Raw genomic sequence first — 24,450 nt, 5'->3', positions numbered from 1 at the left:
ATTTGTGACTTTGGAGGGGGGAGGGCAGGGCCTTCCAGGACCCGTGGCTTTGGGAGAGGGTCCCTCGCGAGGACCACCGGGCTGCTGAAGGACCGCTGGCGCCAGCTGCTTCATCAGGCTCCTCTGCCCTGGCCTGGCCTGTGATGCCCGGGTAGCCCCCTCCTGCCCCACCTCAAGGCCCCACTGTGAAGGGAAGCCATCTGGTACCTTCTGGGGTACTGTGCATCTGGGTGTCCAGGATAATACCCGTTGCCTGACCACCCGCCCCAGACCTTATGGGACGAATTCTTTCTCCAGGCCCTCGTGGAGAGAACAGAGGCTGAATGCTCTGGGCTGTAAGTGACAGGGTAGAGCTTTCGGTGTGAGCGCCGTGTTGGGATGTGTCACATCGGGGAAGCTTCCGGATGAGTTGAATCTGGACATCTTCTCCAGCTGGATGTTAGGTGTTGCTTCCAGGGACATTGAGCGTTTAACATCAGTCAGGCCGGGGCTGTGAAAAGCCCTCTGGGAGGGCAGTCTCTTTGCTGCCACAGATGCCTTAGGTCTGATTCTTCGCTGTGGAAGTCCTGCCCCCATCCTGCAAGCCCAGCTCGCCCTTCCCTCCTCTGCATCCTGCCTCAGGGGGCTCTGCCAGCTGAGGCCTCTCGTGGCACCCTCACCTCGGAGAAAGCCTCAGAGACCCAGAGCCCCCCCCCCCAAGCCTTACCTCTCAACCTGTCCCCTCCACTGGGTAGTTGTGGTCCCTTTTTACTGCAAATACAGGCCGGTAGCTGAGACTGTTTATTTCCTCTCTTCAGAATCACTGCCACTTAGGTCAGGGACCACAGCCACGTCACCCTTGACCCGTCCCTGTGGGTGCGTGCCTCGAGCACACCTGTAAAAAGTGCCACGTGCAGTTGTCTTGTCTTGGACCATCTCGGCCTTGTCTAGAGATTACCACCCGGTACCGCGTGCTGATGGGGGCACGGAGGACAAGTTCCTTCTGTGACCGTTAGACTCTAGCGCCTGTGAACAGATTTAACGATGCCTAAAGAGCGAGAGCCGAGTCATGCTAGTGTCACGTGTTTGGGGAAATCAGCCTTCATCCGGGACAACGAGCGACAGACCCAGCCTGCGGTGTTCTTTGAGGGTTAGCTGGTAAGGACGTGGTGATCCAAAACACAGAGCGCTTCGGCCCTGACTCAGCTTTACAGTTTTGATAAATGAAAGTGTAGCCCTTAAGCAGCTGGATTCCCTCTTAGCTAGAAAGTCCAAATGAAATAAACGCAGCTTTATGTTAGCCTCCCTTGGTGCACCAGGGTATCAGCAGAAATAGGATGGGGTGTGTGCGGATAACGCGTGCGTGTGTGTGTGCACACGCGTGCATATGTGTGCGTGTGTGTTTGCGCGTGTGTGTACGTATATGCACAGGTGGCATGCGAGGGAACGTGTGTACGTGGTGTGTGGGCTTGTAAGAAGTGGCCAGAGAGAAGAGACGGGGAATCTTCAGGGTCTTTGAACGAAGCAGAATTGTGTTCTTTTCCTAACGTGTATTTAGTTGGAGAGGGGTGGTTGTGTTTGTTTTACCGTATTTTCTAATTAACCATTGGATGGAAGGTAGGTCCAGATACACAAGGGAAGGAAGAACCAGGAAGGTAAGAGCCACAAACTGAAGGAGCGACGGCCGGAGTCTGGTGTGGCCGAGCCTGGCCGGCTCACCCGATCCTCCGCGGGGTGCGCCCTCTCAGAACGTGAGAATTTTGAGTGTTCCAGAGCGTGAAAGGTCTGGCTTCTTGAGGCTTCCCCTCCCTTCCCCTGCGTGTCAGCAGGAGCTGAGGGGGAAGCCAGGGGGCCAGTGGACTGGCTTTGTGGAACGTGGCAGGAGAGGGGGTGAGGAATGGGTGGGGAATGGTTTCTGAAGGGTCTAGGAAAGCTTGCGAAGCGAAAGAAGAACGGAGATTTAGGAGAGATGAAACAATCAGAGAGACGAGTTTTCTGTACCACTGACTCAGGACCCGTTTGGGACCCTTGCCCTCGGATGCTCCGTAGTGGTTTCCGCCTGCCTCGGCCCCAGCCTTCCCCAGACGGGGCCTTTGCCGGAGACTGGTTTGCGTGCCGGCGCCTTCCCCAGTTTGAGCCACAGCAGCACACGGGGCGTGTGGAGATGACAGGACGGATCTAGGGACCCTGGCGATTCACCAGCCACTGGGCAGGAAAGAGAACATCGCAGACCTGATTTCCCAGCGATGGCCCCCTCTCCTCCTCCCTCCTTGCTTCTTGCTCTGCTCACTCAACTCCTGCCCTCCTCTTTTTATCCTTCCTCTGTCCACGGAGGACAAGTGGACGCCAGGGGCGCCTACCTTACTGGTGCCTGCCTCAACCTACCCTGGGTGCCAGCCGACTTCCGGCCTATCACAGTTGCAGAGCCAGCAAAGAATTTCTCTGCACAGGATGGACTGTATATTGCGATGAAAATGATATTCCTTATATCCCTGCTTGTATCAGTGCTCTCTGTGAAGCCCCTTCGTAGCCTCCCTTCTCCCAATGGCTCCTGTTTAGGACTCGTGTTCCTTTTATTTCCTCTCTGCCTGACTGCCTCCTCTCACCCCACCAACCCTGAGCCCTCTACTTTCTAAAACTGTTGTGTCATTAACTCTGTTGGTTCAACTCTCTGGGAAAAGATTCTCTGTTCATGTAAGTGCACTTACTCCCTGGATGTTGTCACTAGTCTAGTGGCTTTTGCTAAATAAACCTTTCTGATTTCTAAAAGCTTTTCCATGGTCTTTTCTTGCTTCTTCTATCCCACCTGCTGCCTGACCTCCCCTCCCTCCCACCCCACTTCCCAAGCCAGCGGCCATCAGCTCTGCGACACACGGTTCTCAAGGGTTGTGGTGTTCAGAAAACAAAGAAGGGAGGAAAGCGGTGCCTTCGGCTACACTTTGTATAGACCAGCCTTGCGGGATCAGGTTCTACGGTGGTTACGATCCGAGGATGATTTTGCTTCCCCGGGGGACGTGTGACCTTTGGTTGTCACGACTGGGGGAAGGGTGCTTTTGACGTTTAGTGAGTAGAAGCCGGAGATGTTTGCTAAATATCCTACGATGCACAGGTCGACCCCCCCACCCCTTCCCCCCACCCCCACAGCAGAAGCATCCGGCCCCAGTGTCAGTAGTGCTGAGGCTGAGAGACCCTGGGCTTGTGCCCGTTTTTTCAGACTCTCCCAACCCCGGGTCTTTTGAAACTCCAGGCATCCTTGGCATATCAGCAAGTGTTGGGTGCTTGAGAAGGTACATCATAGATGTTTTCGGATATAACTCCAATCACCCAGAGTATAAAATTTCATTGACCCCCTGACTACACGTCTGAAATATGCATGGGATTCTGACTGGAGTCAAAGCTGGCCCCTCCGCACACCTACCTGCAAATATCACGATGTCACTGCAGCACAGCTCAGTGGGAGAGCCCTCCCTGGCTCGTGGGCTCTCGGCTTTCCTGCCAGGCGCAGAAACGAAAGGGAGGTGCAATGCTAGCCAGGGAAGAGCGTCCGAGAACTAGAAGCCAGCGTCCTGGAAACCAGTTACGTTGGCCAGAGCTCTGAGCCCTTTGGAAGGCAGAGGGTTTGTTGCACCTGGCACTTCGTAAGGCCCAGCTCTGCGGGAAAGCTGAGAGTCCGATCCGCCAGCTTCTCACGCCCTTTAGCCCCTTCCTGACTGAGCGAATGGAACGCAGCCTCGTTTTCTCATCTGTAAAATGGGGATAGAGCCTGCCAAGTAAAGCGATAACGAAGAGTAAGTGAGGTTGCATTTTAAAGGCAGAGCGCCTGGCAGGGGCTCAGGGCACCCCTAGCGCTTACCTTCTGATCGGCTGGGGGAGGGGAGGTTGTGCCCGTTACCCGTGGGTCATGCAGTTGTGTGCTGGGTTGTGTTTTCTGTGTGCTGAAGCGTTACTCAGACCTCCGCCTTGAGAGAGCAGGGCAGTGGCGGGGGGTGGGGGGGGTGGGCGGCAACGATGCTATTAAACGTGAAAGGCAGAGAGCACCTGTCTTTACACTCAAGCACCTGCCAAGGTGACAGGTAGCATGTGCCATGGCCCTTGAGCTCGATCCCCTGTGCCTGTGATATGGGTGCCCTGGTGGAGGGAGTGCGGGTTGGGCAGAGGATGTGCAGCCAGACAAAAGCTGATTCTTCTGACTCTCCCACGGACCAAGGTAAGGCCACAAGGCCCCCGTGTGGGCCCCTCCCTTACTCCCTCAAGAGCCCCGTCGAGGGGACACACATGCGCAGTGATGCATGTCAGGGGCATCTTCAAGGGCTTGGGTGGCCTTTCCCTTTAAGGAAACAGGAAGTCAGAGTGAGGACTCCTTTGGTCTCTCCCCTGGGGGGTCCAGGAGTGATGTCAGGCCTGCCTAGAGAGACCACCCACCCCAGAGTGGACAGGCTGGGACCCTGGAGTCTACGGTTCAAGTACACTCTTAGACTCTGGCTGGGTTGGTAGAGAAGGGGGGCGGGGGAGAGCGGGTGGGGAATGTTCTCACGGTGTGGGACATGATGGGATTTGAGCCCAGCCTCTCTCAAAAGAACCACAAATGATATTTTCGCAGGACAGGGTTAAGCAGAGACAGCTCTCCTGAACCAGAAGGTGAGGCTTCGGGAAAACTTCCTACATGATCACCAGAAGGGCAAGGGGAGAGCCTCTACCCTGACCTGTCCGTACGCAGGGGGGCCTGTGTCCCCCCGGTTCTACCCCTCAGGAGCTCGAACGCCTGAGAAGCTTTCAGACTGTGCGGAAGTCCTTCCGGGGAAGCTTCCCTGTGCCAACAGGAAAGGGTGGGCAACTCTCTCCCCTCTTGGGGGGTGGGGCAGGGACTGACTGACCACGGGGGACCAGCAAGGGGGCCAGGATCTGAGGGCAGTGTTCTCATACCTGAGCTCCACTGGAGTCACCTGGAGGGCTGGTCAGAGCACAGATGGCTGGCCTACCCCCGGAGTTTCTGATTGTGTGCATCTGAGACGGGCCTGAGATTTCATTTCTAGCAAATTCCCTGGGGATGCTGACACTGCGGATCTGGGCACCTCACTTTGAAAAGCACCCTGTAGAGGCTCTTCCCAACCTTGAGGAGGAGAGGGGCGGGGGAGGGGGGTGGCGAGGGGTGGAGAGGTGGGCCTGGTGTTGCTAAGCAACCGTTAGCCACAGGGAAATGGGGCGGGGCCCCTGGGAAGGAGAGCAGGCGGACCAGGCGACCTCAGACTTGACAGAAGGCCGTGGCCAGTGTCGGTTTATTGACATCTCTCCGGAGGCGGAAACAGGCTCCGTCGCCTCTTGACCGAGGCGTCCGCTCACCATCCCTCGGGCCTACTTGAAGGCCTGGCAGCTGCCGGAGGAGAGCCTGTCCCCCGGCCGCGCCTTCTCCTTGCCCCAGAGGGTCTTGAGCTTGCGGTAGTACACCTTGCAGCTGAAGCCCTCCCGGAAGCCCCCCTTGATGTGGCTCTTGAGGGAGTGCAGCGTGGGGTACATGCGGCAGCAGGCTGCGCACTTGTAGCCGCTCTGCTGGGCAGGGTGCCACCTGGCGGCCTTCAGGATGTCCTGGGACGTGATGCCGTCCGTGGAGGCCAGGCCGTGCCCGAATTTCTTGGCGGCCTCCCGGGGGCAGGCGTCCTCCTGGGAGGAAGAGGACGAGCAGATGCTCTCAGCCGGGTCCTTGGGCAGGCAGCCGTCCCCCCTGCCCTTGTCCCGCTGCACCTCTGGGAAGCTGTAGGCCTCCAGGTGGCTCTCTTGGTCCGTGCAGACGAAGTAGCTGTAAGGGGAGAACCAGGGCCGGTAGACAGTGCAGCCCCGCCGGGGCTCCCTGGTCTGGGGGTCCCCCAAAAGGCAGTCTGCAGAGGAAGACAGGGGTGGGTGTGAGCGGGAGGCCCGGAGCGGCCGGAGGCCACGGGAGAAGCAGACAGGCAGGAAGGCCGGGCCTGGGGTCGGGTGGTCTCTGTCCCACCTTGACCACAGTTGTTGTTTTTTTGAAGTGTATTTATTTTTGAGAGTGAGCAGGGTAAAGGCAGAGGTGTGGGGTAGGGGGAGAGAGAGAGAATCCCAAGCAGGTTCTGTACTGTTAGCAGGGAGCCCGATGCGGGGCTCAAACTCAAGAAAATGAGATTATGACCTGAGCCAAAACCAAGAGTCGGGCACTTAGCCGGCTGAGCCACCCAGGCGCCCCCCCCCCCCCACCGACTGCTGTTCTGAGAGCAGGTGGCACCGGGGTGGGGGGTAGCCGTTGAAGGCATTCCTTCCTGCCGCTCGCATCTCCACGAGTGGCAGCTTGATCTCTGGGCAGTGGAGAGTGCCTTTGTTCACTAAGCCTTGACATTTGTCAGGTGCCTCCCTCCCTGCAGACAGCTTTCCTCTGCCTCCGAGGAGATGGGCAGGGGGCTCAGCCAACAGCCAGACGTCTGGCTTCCTGCAGTCTGTTTCCCACCACCCATGGTTGTGGCCATTTTTCCAGCCTCAACACCTGTCTTCCCGTAACAACCCGAGCAGGCCGAGGCCTCTGTGCCACCCCCGCGTGAGAGGCAGGCGAGGAGAAGCGGGGCCCCTCCAGGCCTGTGGGGTGTCCGCTCCAGGAAGGACGAGGCAGGAGACCACAGGGGAAAAGGCGCCCTCCAGCAGTCCTTGCCCCTCCAGCCTCTCCCATGTGCCCGCCGGGGCGGAGAAGGCCTCACCTGGAGAGAGAACCATGTTCTGCATCCCATGCCGGAGAGCGCTGCCGAAGTACTGGGGTGACAGGGCCTGAGCTGGGCTGGACGCCTCCGTGAGTAACGCGGTCTTTGCGATGTCTGGGTTACAGAAGAAACACTCTGGTGAGCTGACGTGGAAGTCCTCGTCTTGGTGACCCCCTCCCCAACATACCTAGAGGCTCCACCTTGGGACCCTATGACCTCGCAAAGCCAAAGAGAAACCATGCCCTCTTTTGTACCCAGATAGGCAGAACTGTTCTGGGTGGCATCCCGGGGAATTCCAAATGGGGCATTTTTGTTGATCTGGGGAAGATTCTCTCCAAAGGAGAATTTGAGATGCAGACCGATGGGCAGCTTTCTGCCTGGCCCGCCTTTCTCCTGACCTTCCTGCAGCTCGCTCTGTGTGCGTGTGTGTGTGCGTGTGTGTGCGCGCGCGCGCGTGCGCGTCTGTCTGCCTGCCTGCCTGCCTGCCTGCTTGTGTGTCTATCTGTCTTCATTCTGCATTCCAGCCCCTGGGCTCGCTCCAGGATCCAAGGGAGGGAGTCTAGTCATGGACCCCATATCCCGCATAGGTTACATGGTCCCTTTGATGATGAGAAGCCAGTGTCTCTGAATGAAACCTCTCTCACCCATAGGCAGGGAGCGCTTGGGTGGCCCCTGGATGGCAGCTAGCGCTTGATAATAAGCCAGCCTGCTTCAAATCCCAGAGTGGTATCTGTGCTTCGTTTGAGAAACCAACGTTTAAGGGTCCTCTGCCCAGGCATATGGATACTGAGGAGACCCAGCTCCTCCGTAGAGCAGCCCCCTCAAGCTTTAATGTGCATACTTCTCCAGGGATCACCCGGAGGTCTTGTTAAACACACAGGCTCTGCCTCAGCAGTCCTGGGGGTGGCCTGAAATTCTGCATTTCTAACAAGTGCCCAGGTGATGCCCACGTGGATGCCCCACAGACCGCACTGTGAGTAGTGAGTCCTCAGAGGCCCATGTTTATTCCATGATGTCCTCAGTGACCCTGCCTCTTAGGTTCCTACTGATGGATTGGAGAGTCTTCTCCAGCTTGTCAAAACAGGCCTGAACCTGGCACATACCCTACATAGACTGTCACCTGAGATTCTAGAAGAAAAAGAATTTTTTGAGAACAAATGTTTCTCCATCCTTCCCTTGCCGGAAATTAATAAACAGCAGGGACTACTTACCGTGAATGCAGCATTTTGAAAACTTATTTTCTCCCCGTGTGTAATTTGCCTGTCTCACTAAATCGTAGTCCTGTAACATGATCTGGTAGAGGACTCAATTAAAAGCTTCCAAAAAACCACATTTTTGTGGCCCTAGTGGCACCGGAGTTTACCTGGCAAGCTGGTGGCATGTGAGGACATAATGTCAGGAAACGTGCTCAGGGCAGAGGAAGAGATTCGAGGTCCAGAAATGCTGAGGAGTGAGAAGTTCTCCATGTTGTGACTACCGTAGGGTATGGAGATTATGCACCTGTTCCCAAGAGGCTGTTTGGGTTGTCCAGACGATAAACATTCTGAGCGCCGTTGACATCACAAGGTCACCTGATTCCACTCCCCAGCTAGGGTATCCCTTTCAAACATGGATAGCGTCTATTACGTTCTGTAAAGATTTCTTTAGACTTGTCATTCCTCGTTGGCTGGCCTGGATTGAGGATACCTGGGGCGGGGGGTGGGGGAGGGGAGAAGGAAGCATATGGCAGAAATGTGATGGTGATATAATCTGTTGACAGCCCCCCCCCCCGACTTTGATCTTTGGTGTCATTTTTGTGTCATTGCTGTCACCCCCCCAGCTCTGGGGACCTCTGTCCTCTCCAGATAACCTTCTTGCTTTCCTTCACCTGCCTAACCTCTGCCATCAGATGTTTTTGTTGTTTCTGTTTTTTAGTTTGGTGTGTGACTTTTACATTTTCCTTGGAAATCGTTTCAAAGTTAGAAAAAACTGCAAAAATAAAATTAGTATGAAGAGCACCCATACATTCTGTATCCAGATTTGCCTGTTGTTAACAGTTTACTGCATTTGCTTTATCAATTCCACCCCACCCCCACCCCCCCGCCCCGGCCCCCAGCATGCTTTGTTTTCTGAACTATTTGAAGGTAAGTTACAAGCGTCTTGTCCCTTTGTGTCGAAATACTTCAGTGTGTCCATCCCAAGAACAGGGACCAGATAATGCTTTAAATGGTTGGTGCTATTTTCAGCAAATGGGTGGCTTAACACCATTATAAGCCTTTTTCCTGGTGACACTGAACTCCAGAGTAACAAGGTTGCCTCTGTGTCCCTGCTACCCTCTCCCGTGACAACCTAGCACTGGAGGGAAGTGGGGGGAAGGGTGAAAGGTGAGAATGCTCCATGCTAATCGTCACAACAGGTGCAGACTAGGTACATCGGTGTATTGGATCTAAATGTGTGTGCTTGTGCAGCGTGGAAAGATCTGGTCTGGTCTGTGAGCAGCGGCAGCCTCCCCTTGCAGCGTGCGGAGCAAGCGGGCGTGTGAGTAAGCATCTGTGTAGGAGGGCCCGGAGTTGTCGTCTTGCTGGTGTTCCTCCAGAGCACTGAAACCTTGTGGGACAGTGTGGAGAACCTGATTTCCTTGCCCGCCCACCTCGGAGCCCGGTTGGAAAGCTTAGAATGAATTGGAATGTCACTGATGCCCTGGCCTTTGGCAGCTTTGAGGGTATCGGCGATTTGATTTGGCCCTCGTGGTGCAGAGAAAAATCACGGGGTCCTGGGAGTCGGTGTGGGTGAGTCCTCATCCCCGCTCTGCCGTTCGCTCCCTGTGCGGTGTTAGGCACGCCTCCCGGCCACCGTGTTTTCCTGTTTTGTTAACTTAGACAGTTGGAATGGATGGACATCTTCCTGGTCGAAAGCCTGGTGTTTTATGTGCGGAGGTGGGACAGCATAGTAATGAGCGATGCACGTAGGGGTCCAGAAGACTTTGAACTTCCTCCTGCCGTGGGTCATTGAATTCTTCCCACTGCCAGCTGGGAACTTCTGACAGACTTCCTGAAAAGGGGGCTCAAAATATTGGGGTGCCCATGGGAGACTGTGTCAGTGCTTGTTTGTAGAGTTTTTAAAAACAGGACTCTTTTGGTTTGGTTATTGAAAAGGTCATGGGAACCTGGTCGCCCAGGGTTGGTTGTAATCCTGACAGCAGGGCCTCTGTCTTGCACGCTACACCCTCTTGGTATGTTGTTGCTGGTGGCCCCCAGGCAGGAGGCGACACTCCCAAAGTGGTCGGTCACTACATAAAATGTGTCTCTCTCTTGTTTGTTTCCCACCTGCTTTCCGAGCCCCTTTCTCGGACAGGTAAGATACCGTCTTTCTTACAGATGACCCACGTCACAGGTGTCTCCCTCTGCTTGGATGTGTGCATGTTGGGGGTGCTGTTGGGCGGGCCACCGGGTCGGGATCCTATCACCTTTCAACCATCTCCATTAGGTTCTGAACCACCAAGCCTCTGGTCCAAAGGGAGGGACAGAGCGTGGGGGTCATCGGTGCCATCAGCAGGAAGGGGGCTCGTTGCACGTCATTCAGGTCTGGAAATGCAGGAAGCCCCCAGCCAGAATCCCACCTCAGACAGAAGGGCGGTTGCTCCCGGACTGACCTCGAGAGAGGGTCTTGAGTGGCTTTTGTAAATGGAAAAAGGCCCAGGAGCAGTTTCTCTACAACGTCTGCCCAAAATGTGGTCGGTTTTTTAAGTATTCGTATAAAAAGCCAGTTCAATGAAACCAACTTCTTAAATGCCGACTCATGCCAGGTTCCATGCTGAGCATTGTAGAAAATAAAAGTCAAGATGTTCCATCCCCTCCAAGAGCTGACCGTTTTATCATAGAGACAAGGTGTGTTGGCCAGAAAGACTCAGAGCATTGTAAAGAGACCAAATGATGGGTTATCTTTAAACTTCTTAAGAATTCAGTACATGCGTCCTAAAAGGTAGAGAGCAGGAAGTGTAGAAAATCCACAATGGTGCCTAATCCAGAAGCTATTTATGTTTTATTAGAATGTGTTTTTAAAATAAGAGGAGCTCACCGTTTACAAGTCACTTTGACAGGTGTTTTTGGTACTTACACATTCAGAAATGAGCATGTCTGCACTAAAAGTTCACTTTAAACCAAGAAGGAAACCACCACGGAAACATCTGAGCCAGGAAGTGGTGAGGGATCAGGATCTCCTTCCCCTGCGAACCTCTCTTGAACATTTGCCCTGGTTTCGTGGTGGCCCAAATACGTTCTAGTTTGGGGGAAAAGAGTCAAATGCTTTCATTTCCAAGGGCTACTCTGAGTTCACAGATGTTATGATCAAAGAAAAATTAGGAGGGTGCGGGATGTGATAGGCAAGTTATGCGAAAGCAGGTGACATGGCAAGATAACGCCTTTAGGAGGAGAGTCAGGAGCTGATAACCCCCTTGTGGGTCCGGCTGGAGCTCTTGCTAGTGTGACGTGTCTACACCTGGAGACCAGGCAGCCTGAACCTGTCAGCTCTGTGCCCCGGCCCCCAGGGTTGTCCCTACCCAGCTCTTCACGGCCCCCGAAGCGGTGCTTTCCCCGTGTGTGCGGTAGATACGCACACTGGGGGGATTCATCCACCCCTCGTCCCCCACTTCCTGTGCTGCCCAAAGACCTTTACAATAGGGCTTCCCTAGGTAGTTACAGAAGGGATATGGCTGCTGAAAGCACAGTAAAGAGACCTGCATCCCCTGTCCCAGGACTCCGCAGTGCAGGGCAGAGAGAACTACTTTATGCCGAGTTCAGCAGAAGACAAAGCATCCCCCCAACCTCAGTTACTCTTGGGAAGGCTCCGCATGCATAGGCCTTTAGAGGTGTTGATGAAGATTGGAGTCTGCGATCAAGTATAACCTCTCCTTCCCCAAGATTGACAGAATATACGGAGCAGTTGGTAAGGACAGAAACCTCACGCGTGATTCCAAGGCCCCCGGGGTGCATCTGGAGCTCCCTTGAGGATTGAGCTGGCTCTCCAGGTCGGGGAGGAGTCCCTGTTGCCAGTGTGTAGACCATGTGGCTTACAGCCCTGAGCTCCGTTCCTTGGAGTTATGATCTCGGCCTCCATAAGTCTCCAGCTGCAAAATGGGTTTAGCAGTTCAACTCAGGATACTCACTGAGCACCTACTGTATACCAGACCAGGCTAGCCGTTCAGGACACGGAAGTGAATGAGACATGGCCTTCACCCTCCAGATGTTCACAACCCGGTGGGTTTAAGTTAATCTTTCGAACCAAAGATCCCGGAGAGAAGGGCCTTCTGTGAGGTGTGTTCCACGATCCCAGGCAGAGTGAGGTGGTGGAAAGGAAGAGAAAACCCGAGCTCTGGTTCCACCCCACCAGTAATCGGCCCCGTGACCTCAGGCCTGCCAGGTACTTATCACTGGGAGCCCCACCTTGCTCATGTATAAATAGAATTCCTGCCACCACCCCTCCAGGTTGTCGTGAGGGTGTCGGTCAAGTTCCCCCGGCTTCCTTGGCCCAGAGTTCGTACGCATTTGGTGTGAGCCCGGCCAGAGTCCCCACGGCGCATCTGAGCATGCAGCTGCCCATTGTCCCCAGTGCCTCCTCAGGAGTAAGGAGGCCCGTTTCCCACCGTGAAAATGTGCCACACAGGTGGCTTCCACTTTGAGCCTCACCTCCAGCGTCTGTCCCCATGCTATGTCTGTCCCCATGCTTGTGTCCCCTCAGCTTGTGTTCACAGCAATATACAAATACCGTAGTTCATTACTTCCATCATTTCTTCTTCAGAGGGCTCGGTGACCCCAAGGTAAGGGGTCAAGCCGTGGGTCAAGGAGGCAGGTTTCACGGGATGAGTTACCTTTAGGTTCTAAGTTTATGGCTGGAGCTTGCCCCTCATTAACTGGATGGGGCAGAACTAGAGTGGCTAGTTCTAGCAATGGATGGACTTTCCCATCAAGAAAACTGGATCGGGAGGCTCAAGAGTGTGCCGGCTCTTTTGAACGTTCCCAAAGCCTCGGGAAGGGACAGCTGTGGGCGTGGGATCAGGGAACGCAGCAGAGTGACGTGGCCCAGAGTCCCGCGTGCCTCCGCTCACCGTTCCCATCTTCCCCTCTGTTTGCAGTGGACCACAGCATGTTCGAGAACTTGAATGCGGCCCTTCCTCCAAAGCTGCAGCCCGGCTGCTCCCTCTCCCACCTGTCCAGGCTGACGGCCCCTGGCTCTGCCGCCCCGGGGTCTGCGGAGCCTGGGGGGCCGGGGCTCCGGGTGGGTGGCAGCCAGCACCTCAAGAACCTGGGCAGAGCCGTGGGGGCCAAAGTTAACGACTTCCTGCGGAGAAAAGAGCCCTCGAGCCTGGACGGTGCGGGCGCCATGGAGATCAACAGGCCGGCGGGGGCGCGGCTGGACGGCGGGGCCGTGGAGGCTGACAGGTGAGCGCAGGAGGCTTGCTCGCAGAGCTCCAGACCGAACCCGTGTCTCCGGGGGACATGAGGTTGTCACGCGGGGAATGGCTGGGGCGATGCTCCTGCTTGCTGACTGCCACCCCACCGCAGCTAAGGCGTCCTGAGCGCCCATCGCGTGTCAGCAGATGCCCGGCTACGTGCTTCCCCGTCCCTTGCAGCGACTTTGCGAGGTAGATCCCATTGTTACCACTTTGCACGTAACTGAGGTGGGGGGGGGGGGGGGTAGCGTGAGGAGTTTAAGGTTACCAAGTTAGCGATGGGCAGAGTGGAATTCGAACCCAGGTGTTGCCTGCAGCTGCCCAGGTGGATTCTAACACCCAGCCACGCTTTCGAGCCCCGGCCCCGGCCGATGATGGTGGAGGAAAGTGGGCGTCTGTGGGAACCATTGGGGCCGGCGAGGGAGAAGCCTGCTGTGGTGGGCCTCCTGTTCTCGTGCCCACACGTCCCTTCTAGGCCTTGCTTTATTTATTTTTTTTAATGTCTATTTTTGAGAGACGGAGGGCACGCAGGGGAGGGGTAGAGGGAGAGAGAGACACAGAACCCGAAGCAGGCTCCAGGCTCTGAGCTCTCAGCACAGAGCCCGACACGGGGCTCGAACCCACGAACTGTGAGATCGTGACCTGAGCCAAAGCTGGATGCTTAACCGACTGAGCCCTCCAGGCTCCCCCCAGGCCTTGTTTTAAACACCTGCTGTGCTCCTGAGCCGGCAGGTCCTTCGTAGGGCTCATCACACGGGCTCTGACATGACTCGGTTCACCTGTGGTCCCAGTGGCACTACTCTGCTGTTGTGAGCACTGAGCGGGGGTGTGACGGGCGGAAGGCCAGCTCTGTCGGCTGCCACAACCCATACGCCACACCGGGGACGGGAACCGAGCAGGGAGGTGTGTGCCGGGTGGGGGAGCCACTGGGCAGCTGGGGGGCTTGGGGCGTCGCCATCCTTAAAGCACACGCGCTTGTCGCCTCAACCCCACAGGTCAGCCCTGCAGGACGTGTTCCCTCGGCTGGACCCCCCGCCTCCCATTACCAGGAAGCGAACCCCTCGTGCCCTGAAGACCACGCAGGACATGCTGATCTCGCCGCAGCCAGTCCTGAGCAGCCTGGAGTACGGGACAGAGCTGCCTCCTGGGCAGCCCCGGGAAGCCCTTCCCGCCGCCCAGCCCGACGTTCCCGCGGAAACGGCAGAGAGGGGCGAGGCTCTGCCCAACGGAGAGGTCTCCCTGTCAGTGCCCGACCTGATCCACCAGAACAGCCAGGACGAACCCAAACCGAAGATAACTGAGTGCAGAAGGGCCTCCTCCCCTGGCCTCCTCGAGAGGAACGGCCTCAAGCGCGGCCTGAGCCCCGTCCGCCTGGCCCAGCCGCCGGAGGACAGTGGCCCCCCGCCTCGGGCACGGACCTCCAGCCTTGACAATGAGGGCCCGCACCCAGACCTGCTGTCCTTTGAGTAGGGCCCCTTCTCCCTGCCGGGCACCCCCTTCCCCTCTGCCGTCTCCGTCCCTGGTGCCCCTTGGCCCTTGCCCCCTCTCCGCGTGCCCTTTGCCCCCCTTGTGCAGAGATCAGAGCGCCGATCCGGGGCCAGGCTCCCTGAGTCACCCTAGTTAGAGCCTCTGTCTGCCGAATGCTAAAGGGCTGGGCTGTGGCTCCCGAGCCTCATTTTCTAGAAGCTCCCCACTCCGGGGCCGGCTGCCACACGGGGGGATGGGAGCATCGCTGTTCCCAGGCAGCCCGGACTTCCCACCGGCCTGCAGGGCCACCAGCCCAGGATGAAGGGTCTTGCAGGAATGGTCTCTGCCTGCCCCCCACATGCCACCTGTGCCCACCCCACCCCCCCCACTCTTCTCCCTTCAGACCCTGGTTCGTTTCTTCTGCCTCTGGTTGGGGCATCGGGCCGAATGGAGAATTGATGGGTTGGGCTGACGACGGGCCCAGACCTGGAAAGCCACACACCCTGCTCCTCCTGGTCCCAAGACCGTGTGTTGTCCCCTCGCCTCTACCCTTTGGGGACCTGAGACCTGGGCGCAGCCTTGTCACCAGGGGTTCTCAGGGCATTTTCCATCTGCCCTGTTGGGGGACACACCAGGCCCCCCGGGGCCGACCACTGAGAAGACGCTGGGGAAAGCCATGCGACCAGCCGCTAGCGGGCTCCGTGTGCAGAAGGAAAGGCCAGGGCCCCCCTTGCTGTGTGTGAGGACAGGGCGAGGCGGGCCCCGAGGAAGCAGAGGAAGCAGCTGAGCAGATTAGCACCTTGCTTTGGGGGGAGGGCCCAGGAACTTGGCCTCCAGGGAGCCGGCCCCAGGAGAACCCAGAGCAGAAGTCACAGAGAAGACAGGGTGAGGACAGAGAAGGCTTTGAGGGAGCACCCACAGCCTGAAATGATGCGGCTCTGGGGTCTGGGTGTGGTGAGTGCGAGAACCAGAGTGACCAGAGAGACTGGGAACGAGGCACAAAGCCACCTTCCACTGGGCAGGAGGCGCTGCGTTCTGCTAAGTTGCCCGGGTCTCCCTGGAGAGGCCTCCGCCCTGCCTTTCCCTGCCCCGATGCCGCACGGTCCTCTCGCTCCCTGCCTTTGGGATCTATGTCAGGGACTCACCCGGTTCATCCTGCCCTCCTGGCTTTACCCATTTTATGTTCCTCTGTCCCACCAGGAGCCCCTGTCAGCAGGGCGGGGCGGGTGATCCCAGCCCCGGGGGCCTTTGCAGCTAGAAGATTTGTTGAACAGGGTGGCCGGCTCCCCGGGCAAAGGCAGGTGCAGCATGGCCTGACAGACTGTCGGGCTGTCTTCCCCCTAGGGTTCCTGCTGCCTCCCCTCTTCTGTCCATCGTTCAGCTGCCCCCTCGCCGCCCCCCACAGTGCTCACCTCCCATCACCCAGCTCCTCCTGCCCACCCCCCCCCCCCCCAGGAGAAACATCCAAGCTAACTCCTGTAGACTTGGAAGCCTGGGGGCGGCGGGTGGGGGGATGCCAGGAAGCTGGTTGCCCTTCCTGCGTTCTTCTCCAGCGGCTGCGACCTTGCCACAGCTTTCCCACCCCGTCTTTCATTGTTCTGGAAAGCAAGTCTTCGCTGCGTTTTCACACCGGAGCCTTGTGTCCCCCATGAGGGTCTGCACATGTCGGGCACCGTACGGGCCGTGGTGCAGTGGGCAGTGACTGGAGGTCTAGGTCCTGGCTCAACGCCAAGAACATCACGACGATGTGCTAACCTGACCCCGAGGCTCTAAAGTTCTCGGGACCACGTTTGGAGGCCTGTGAGTTTTCCCAGAATGGCTTGGAGTTTTGCACGAGACACAGAGCAGGAGGGGGTGAGGGCAGAGAGCCGAAACACATTTGCTGGGAGTTCACACAGCTCCATGAGAGCCTCCGTACGGGAAGCTCGGTTTGCTTCTCTGGTGGGGAACTTGGCAGGCCCTTGTGCTCTGGGGCTCCTCCTCCAGAGATCGGGGCGGCCCCGGCCAGGTGATGGGGGCAGCCGTGTGTGCAGAGGTTGCAGGCCCGGGCTGGCTTAGGCACCTTGCTCTGCACACCACACCCGGCCACTGCTGAGGTCCTGGCCCTCAGATTCAGGGTTAGCACGGGAACCCTACCAGCTTGTCCCAGTGCCACGGCCAGGATGACCCCAGAGTTCTCCGGACTCGTGTCTGCTACCAAACGAGGCTACGATCTTCGGCCTCTCTGTGATCTCTACCCTGGCCATTGTCCTCCAGCCGAGGCGATGCTGCCACCTGGGGGAGGGGGGTCGAGCCTGAAATCCCGTCCTAGGTGCTGCAGACGCTACCTGGTGCTAGGGGCTAAGTGCCACCCGGGACAGCAGCAGGGGCAACTTCCAATCCTGCTGAGGGCCTGGGCGAAGACCAGTTCTCCATCCAAAGCCCCATTTGGCTTCCCATGTCTGTCTCAACAGCCTGACCTTCCTGTGATCACAGCATGGCAACCGGCACCCCCCCACCCCCCCCCAACACACACACACACACACACACACACACACACAGCTTCTCTGGGAACTTCTCTGGGAGCTTGGCCCTTGGGTGGCCCAGTTATGCAAAGGCAGGATACCAAGAGTGAAGGACCATCTTCTATGTCTGCATAAAGAAGTTGGGGGCACGGAGTCTTTTCTCTCCCCGATACTCCCCCAACCCCACTGTACCCCCGTAGTCAACACATAGCTTTCCCCTGATAAATCACAGGTGAGCTTCCAGAACCTGGCAGGTGGGTGGCACATCCCCCCGCACAGAGAGAAACGCGTCTGTTCTGTGCGTGGATGGTCTGAAGACAGACACGCACGGGATCCATCGACTTTGAAAGAGCAAAGAGGTCGGCCCCAGTCTGGGAAAGGAAGAAGATTACAGATCTATTCTGAGTATTTTCTAGATATTTTATATTTATATTTTTAGTAGTTTTCTGGTAGAAGGAAACTGCAGAATAAAATGATCGGCTTCGGTTTTGCTGGTTTCGTTTGGTTTCTCCAGACTGATGGGAAGTGGTTGGTCTTCTCGAGGCTCGCTTGTTGGGTGGAGAGCGTTGGCATTTAGGGTTATGAGCCTGCCCTGGGGAGGCGAGGTTGGTGGGGGGCGGTTGCTGCTGGCCGACCTCCCACCTGGGGCCCTCGGGGGCCGTCATGTGCTCCCCTAACTGGCTGGCTGCTAAGCGTCCCCCTTCCCACCTGACCTGTGGCTGTTTCAGGGGCTTCAACATGGCATGCGTGGGCAAGCCCCCTCCTCAGGAGGCGATGCGAGTGGACCCCTGGATTGTCCTCCAGGCAAGGACTTGACCTGGGGTCTATGGCCCTCTTCCACCGAGGAGGGGACACCGAGGCCTGCACACACACAGACCTTCAGAGGGACCAGATCTGCGGTCAGGTTCTCAGAGTCACCATCAGCAGATGTCAGTCAACTACCCGGAGCTGCGGACAGAGGTACTTCCCACATTGGGGCGAGCTTGGCTCTGGCTTGCTTAGAGAACGTGGCTTAGAGCGGCGCTGGCCGGAAGCCTTGCTCCCCCAAGGCCGGTGTCGGGCCCAGGGACCCAGAGGACTCTCACAGCTGAGAACCCACCAGGCCTCTAACCACTTTAAAAGGGAGGAAGTGAGAACAGATGGGAGGGGGGAGAAAAAGGCCTTCAGTCTGTTCACAGCAGCCAGACACGTTTTTAAAGGGGGGAAGGTCGGCGCCTTCCCGCCCAGCTCTGTCCTTTGCCCCCACGACCAGGCCCAGTGGTTGGATTCGACAGCACGCGGGGTCCCAGGCTTCACATCAGAAATGTCTGGGGCAGGAGGCTCCAGCCTTTTCCATCTCGAATTCCACTCCGTGCCTCGAGATGTGTGAAAAGACGGTGCTCTCAGGTTGCCTGCTCGCTCTGCAGTGGGCACAGAGCACTGTCCTGGGGAGGCAGGAGAAACGCAAAAACCAACCCAGCCCGTTATATGCCTGGGGGAAAAAAAGCAAAAAAAATTAAATAAAGGCATTGAAAATACTTACAATAGCAACCTTTTCTTCAAGTGTAAGCTCCAATGACTATTCTTCAGGCAACTTTTCCCATTGGATGGCTCCGGGGTTGGCCTCCTCGGGCATTCAGGTGTGAAATGTGCCGTTGATACGCCTTTCTTTTCCGCTATTATGCGGGGTAGTTATTTTTGGCAAAGATCAACTAGGAAAAAGGGTAGCATAAAATTTTCTGGAAGCTTTTAAGTGTAAAAATGGATGTGCACAGGTCACTCCTAAGGCTGTTCTCTGAGCTGAGCTGATTGATGGTCTAGAGAGTGCATGTACTCAGACAACGTAACCAAGCCCCCCTGCATGAGCTGAGAGCCATCTGGTGACACAGTGGTGACATGGTGGGAGAGGGGTGCCTGGTTTTCTCTCTCCGTGTTGGCAGTGGGTGAGGACGCCATGGGCCTGTCCCTCCTAACAGGCTACATTAGCAGGATATCAAAATACAACAGAAGCACCCAATGGGGGAGGGGGTGGGTCGTGGGAGGCAATTAACTTCACCTGGAAGTGTTTCTCCTCCGAGCTTGATCTTGCAATAATTGCTGAAGAAAACGAACAAATCAGAGGCCATTCAGAACCTGCTTCATTCCTGAAGTCCGTGCGCGTGCTGGCGGGGGAACCCCAGTTGGTATTCAGAATTAATGGAATTAGCTAATCGAGGACTGTGCCTCAGATGCTGCTCCGAACTCCGAGAACTCCTTCTCGTTCAGTTTGCTCCCAGGCTTTGGCATCCCTTTCAAGTCCGTGAATCCTGGGAGTGTTCTAGAACTCTCTGTGCTTTGACTCCCTGTCTCTACCACTGCAGAGAGTCCCAGCCCGGCCAGCGGCTGCTGATGACTCAGCAATGGTTTGTCTTTGAGCTCTTGGCCCTCAGGGTCCCCTGGGCTTCACTCAACAAGCAGCATTTGGGATGCCCCATGCAGAGCCCCCACGGTGGCCCCCCTGTGAGTGGGAACACATAATTAAGTCTGCACAAAGAAATACAGCCTGGTAGATGAATCCCGCCTCCCCCTGACTGTGTCCTAAGTGCAGATGGCATTTCATGTCTTTTCTCTCTCCCAAGGAGATCCACTCTGGAAACTTTAAGTTCAGTGAAAGCATCTCTGAGTACTTTACCCCCCCAGCCCGCTCCCCCTCCCTGCTGCCGTTTGCACTGGGGCACCCCGTGAAAGCCCACAGTCCCCACCACTGACTTCCTGCTAATGAGAAAATTCCTCCGCGTTGGTATCTAGGGCTCGTCCCTCCTCAGAGACAAATCCTCTTTGTGTCCAGCTTATCTCCAGCTGCTGCCATGATAAATGGTCCAACTCAAGGGAGCCAGGAGTAGGCCTGTCCCACGAAGCGAACCCCTTGGTTATAGGCTGCACAGACAGGGAGGCGAGTTCAAGATGTTTAAAGACCAACCCCAGGCTGCTTGCTCTCTTGTGGAAGGTGTCTGAGGAACCGGGCCGTTAGAGTAGGAAACTGCCAGCATTTTCTCCTTGCGATAGGCCAGAAAGGAAAACAAAACAAAAAGCAACCTCCCAACAAATTGCAACTTGTTTTGTTTTTTGGGTTTTTTTTTTTTTTGCTTTTACTCTTTAAAACTTCTAGAAGCTCTCAGTGCCATTTGCTACCTTCTTCCTTAAAGCACCCGCCACGATTACCACCTTATGCTTTCTGGGTTCCTGTTTATTGTGTAACTCCTGTTGGTCTGGCGTGTATGCCCCCCTTCATGGGCTAAGTCATGGCAACTTAAAAGATGTTCTCTGGGGCCGCCTGGGTGGCTCAGTCAGTGAAGCATCTGACTTCAGCTCAGGTCATGATCTCGTGGTTTGTTGGTTCGAGCCCCATGTCAGGCTCTATGCTGACAGCTGGGAACCTGGAGCCTGCTTCAGATTCTGTGTGTCTCTCTCTGCCCCTCCCCTGCTCATGCGCTGTCTCTCAAAAAATGAATAAACATTTAAAAAAAAATGTTCCCTGTGGTTCCCTGCGAGGGTTCAGGTTGGTCCAGACCACCGTGAGGCCCGTGAAGGAGCAGCCTGGCCTTTTGAGATGGAGGGAAGTGAACTCCATCGTTCCCGTGACTGGCATGCAGCTTCAGCCAGTGCTTGAGCTCCCTCCACATCCTGAGCCCCCAGTGGACCCACCGGTTGCTGGATAGGAAAGCTCGGGACGAGTCTGGACTACCCATCTTGGACTAGCTTCCCAGCATCCTCCAGGTGATCTGGTAAATTCTGTTTCAGTCTTCCTTGCTCCATTCTAAGTGCTGGGTCCTCTGTGTCAAGAACTGTCAGATAGATGGTCTTTGCAGCAGACCTGGCGAATTTTCTCTAAACCGGGCCGAGGTCTGCCGTTTTCCAGGAGCTGGGGCTTCCGGCCAGGGCGTGCAGGCCGCCTGGGAAGTGATCCCACGTGTGAGAAAAGCCGGAGGTTGAGGCTGCGGTTTGCAGCCGCCAGCCCCATCTCTCGCCAACACCTTGCTCATCACCCCGCAGTGATGTGCGTGCTGGACACTGTGGCCGGGGTCTGAGGCAGGGTCCCGAGATCACCCCCAGCCCGGCCCCCCTTGCCAGCTGCCTCTCCGGCTACTGCTGCTGCGCTCCATACCCCAGTCCCCAGACTTCTCGGGATCGCTTCCATGACTTGTTTGTTCAGGGCTGTCTGTCTGCCTGCCTTTCTCTTTCCTCTGACTTGGCCAGGCTGTCTTTTCACGTTTCGGCTCAGGCATCCCTTCCCCCCCGGGAGTCCTTCCCCCTGGCCACCCCCCAGCCGCCTCTGCACCACCCGTGGCATCCATGCATCCGTCATCCGGGCACTTGTCGAGTGACGTGGAACGGAGCTCCCGCCCGGTCTCCCGCGGGTCCCTGAGCTCGAGGGCGGGGGCCACGCCATGTTCACCTCTAACGCCTCAGTCCACAGCCCGGCCCCTGGCTCATCTCAGGAGCTCGATAGAGATGTGCTGTGAGCTGAAGTCAAAGAACTTCTCACTTATTTCAGGAAATTTTATACATCTGTCACACACACACAATCAAGTGCTGAATTGCATGGAACGGACTAGACCAGGCTTTCTCTGAGGCCTGGCCTAGACCAACGCCACGGCTTTCAGCCCCTTCCTCGGGGCCCCCTACCCGCACGAAGTCTCTGCACCTGACCACCGACTTCAGAGGACCGAGGGAGGGCCACTCTCAAAGTGGAGGATGATTAATGGGCCAGTGTGTGGGCCATTTGTCTCCAGCCGGAGCCTCCATTAATTCAGTTCCCTGGACAGGTGCCACCCTGTCACAGAGGCAGCAGAAGCCGGCGCTGCGTCCTGCCTGATGTAAGAAGGGTCACACTTTGATGCCAGGCGCCTGCCCGGCTCCCGCGGCCGCTTCTCCAACCGCTGCATCCCATTCCAGTTCTCAATACTTCTGCTTCACCACTGCAGCCTTTGCTCCTGGAGCTGTATTATTACGTTTCTGAAGTTCCCGCGCATTCCAGGAATTGTGCTCATCAGTTGGCATCCATTGTCTCATGTGTGTCTCTCAAGAACCCGCTGGGAAGCCCAACGAAGCCCATCCCTCGGACACAGAGCTTCTTACTGTGTTCAGAGAGAGTCACACACATGATCTCGTGAATCCTCACGTCTCGTGGCGTCGCTATTTCAGCCCCATCTCACAGATGGGTAAACTGAGGTTAGGGGCGGAGACCAAGCAGAGCCTGAGACTTGGGGCAGAGAATGGGCAGCACAGGACCCGGAGGCCTGGGTCTCTAGACCCGAGGAGCAGGCATCTTCCTCACCACATGGCTCTTCTCTGTTTCTATCACACCAGCGTGGTAAAAACTCTCAGGAAATGGTCATGGCCCAGAAATGTCTTTTTGACTTGGACCTTTTCCAGGGGCGAATGCGTTTTCATTAAACACTGAATGTTTGTGTAGGATAGGAATTTAGAGACCCATTCACCAACCCCCTCATTGCGCAGAAGAGGAAAGAGCAAAGACTCTACTGTTCAAGGTTCACCTATGCTGGCGTGGTCTCTGATTCCCCACAAGACCCTATGCAGTGAGAATGATCCCTCCGTTTTCTAGGCGCGGCTGACCGGAGGCTAAGGGAGTTTCAGCCACCTGCCCCAAGTCACTCTGCCCGTGAGCGACAGAGCTGACCGTCCTGCCTCTTGAGAACATTGATTCACGAGGGTTTGGGTATGAATCTGCCCTATGATTTGTAAGGAGTTCAGCTCCAGGCAGGAGTGACAATAGTGTTTCTACTGCGTTTCAAATGCCATCGGGGAACCTGGCTCATACACTAATCCTCTTATCGACACTGGAGATTAAACATCCAAAGGAGAGGTGAGTATTATTCCGAGCAATGTTTCATTATAGCTAGGATGGTTCCTCGCGGTGCTTTTTTTAAAACACACACACACACACACACACACACACACACACACACACACACACATTGTTTTCTTGGTGATTGTCTGCTCTCTTGTGGCTGACTTTAGCCATTGCAGTTTCTGGTAACTAATTTCTGCAAAGGGCAACTTTTCGTGCTACTGCTAACTATGAGAAAAGCACTATATCCGTTTTAGAGAGGCTTTTCACGTTCCTCAGATCATTTCCTAACACCAACAAATAGAATGCAGGGGAAAAATAGAGGACAGTTCTTAACTAAATTCCAGTAGGCGAGAGAAGATAAAGGGGAGGTTATCTTGGAAAAAAAGAATAATTTCCAAAAGTATAGAAAGATGAAGTGGTCGCCTGTGTGGCTTGTCGGGTAAGCATCCGATTCGGCTCAGGTCATGATCTCGCAGTTTGTGAGTTCAAGCCTCACGTCGGGCTCTGTGCTGACAGCTCAGAGCCTGGAGCCTGCTTCCAATTCCGTGTCTCCCTGTCTCTGCCCCTCACCTTCTCTCTCTCTCTCTCTCTCTCTCAAAAATAAAACATTAAAAAAAAACCTTAAGAATAAAATGGCATATGGACTTTCAAACAGGATAAAGGAAAAACTTATATTCAGACACATTACTGTGAAATTTAAGATCATAAAGACAGACCACCTTTAAAGTTTGCAGGAAAAAAAAAACCAATCAGATAATAAAGAGAATCAGATTGACATTAGACATGTCAATAAGAATCCTGGGTACAAAATGATAATGGCTTAAGATTTTTATGTTGTTGAAAGAAAATCACCTTAAGCCTATATTGTCTGTTCAGCTCAACTATTGTTTAATTGGACATAAAAGGAAGATGTAGGTATGTGAGGCTGTAAAAGGTTTGCTATTCAAAGACCATCTTTGCAAATACCCTTGGAGGAAATATTCTAGTAAGAAAAGTAATAAACTCCGGAGACTGCTATGAGTTTGGAAATGTATAGGAAGTAAGGATGAGAAATTAACTCTATAGTTTATTTAAATGATGAAGGACCCAAAAGGAATAGATAATAATTCAAATTTTAGATAACATCCGAAAGCAAGATAAGAGTGATGATGGTAACAGAAGTGAAATGAGAGTATGCTTAATTATAACACTTGATCTATCTTAAATATTGTAGAGAAAAGCAAAAATACACGTCTTTATAAGGTAGGGGTGACTACCAAAAAATGTCTTTTAAAAAAATAGAGCCTTCAAGGTACACAGGTAAATGTGATCTATTCACTGGAAAGCAGAAGAGAGGCGGGGAGGAAACAAAATGCATAGTAAATGTAAAGGCTAATAAGATTTCTATCTTAGTTCAGGCAGCTGTAGCAAAACACTGTAGATTGGGTGGTTAAAATTTTTTTTTAATGTTTATTTTTGAGACACACACACACACACACACACAGCATGAGTGGGAGAGGGGCAGAGAGAGAGGGAAATCCAGAATGGGAGGCA

At 55.3% G+C, this 24,450-nt stretch overlaps 2 protein-coding genes across 6 annotated transcripts in view; one reads left to right on the top strand and one right to left on the bottom strand.

The window, feature by feature from the left end:
* CF1H1orf226 (chromosome F1 C1orf226 homolog) overlaps window positions 1-17,571 on the top strand; it is a 286,062-nt gene extending 268,491 nt beyond the window's left edge. For 4 of the 5 annotated variants that reach the window (XM_047840210.1, XM_047840209.1, XM_047840212.1 and 1 more), the window contains 2 exons: window positions 12,796-13,102; window positions 14,109-17,571. In XM_047840210.1, the coding sequence (XP_047696166.1) occupies window positions 12,796-13,102; window positions 14,109-14,583 (782 nt within the window). In that variant the 3' untranslated portion in view covers window positions 14,584-17,571. Of the gene's footprint in view, window positions 1-6,154; window positions 11,610-12,795; window positions 13,103-14,108 lie in introns of those variants that run through there. The other variant, XM_047840213.1, reaches the window with a different exon arrangement.
* Window positions 5,332-8,152, bottom strand: SPATA46 (spermatogenesis associated 46). Its single transcript, XM_047840214.1, has 3 exons — window positions 8,050-8,152; window positions 6,687-6,800; window positions 5,332-5,852 (listed from the first exon to the last, which is right to left on the bottom strand). Exons 1-3 carry the CDS (start codon window positions 8,150-8,152, stop codon window positions 5,332-5,334), a joined length of 738 nt encoding a protein of 245 aa, XP_047696170.1.
* Window positions 17,572-24,450: the final 6,879 nt, after the last annotated feature.

This window comes from Prionailurus viverrinus, chromosome F1 (assembly GCF_022837055.1).
Source record: "Prionailurus viverrinus isolate Anna chromosome F1, UM_Priviv_1.0, whole genome shotgun sequence".
NCBI classification, from domain to species: Eukaryota; Metazoa; Chordata; class Mammalia; order Carnivora; family Felidae; genus Prionailurus; species Prionailurus viverrinus.
The sequence above is the reverse complement of the archived record's forward strand: the minus strand, read 5'-3'. Positions and strand labels throughout refer to the sequence as shown.

What these genes read in the sequence shown, in the direction of transcription:
- SPATA46 (XM_047840214.1), bottom strand. Translation starts at nt 8,152, where the DNA reads ATGGAGAACTTCTCACTCCTCAGCATTTCTGGACCTCGAATCTCTTCC. An exon ending in ACATGCCACCAGCTTGCCAG is followed by an intron (nt 6,801 to 8,049) that starts GTAAACTCCGGT and finishes TCTGTAACCCAG; the next exon opens with ACATCGCAAAGACCGCGTTA. An exon ending in GAACATGGTTCTCTCTCCAG is followed by an intron (nt 5,853 to 6,686) that starts GTGAGGCCTTCT and finishes CTTCCTCTGCAG; the next exon opens with ACTGCCTTTTGGGGGACCCC.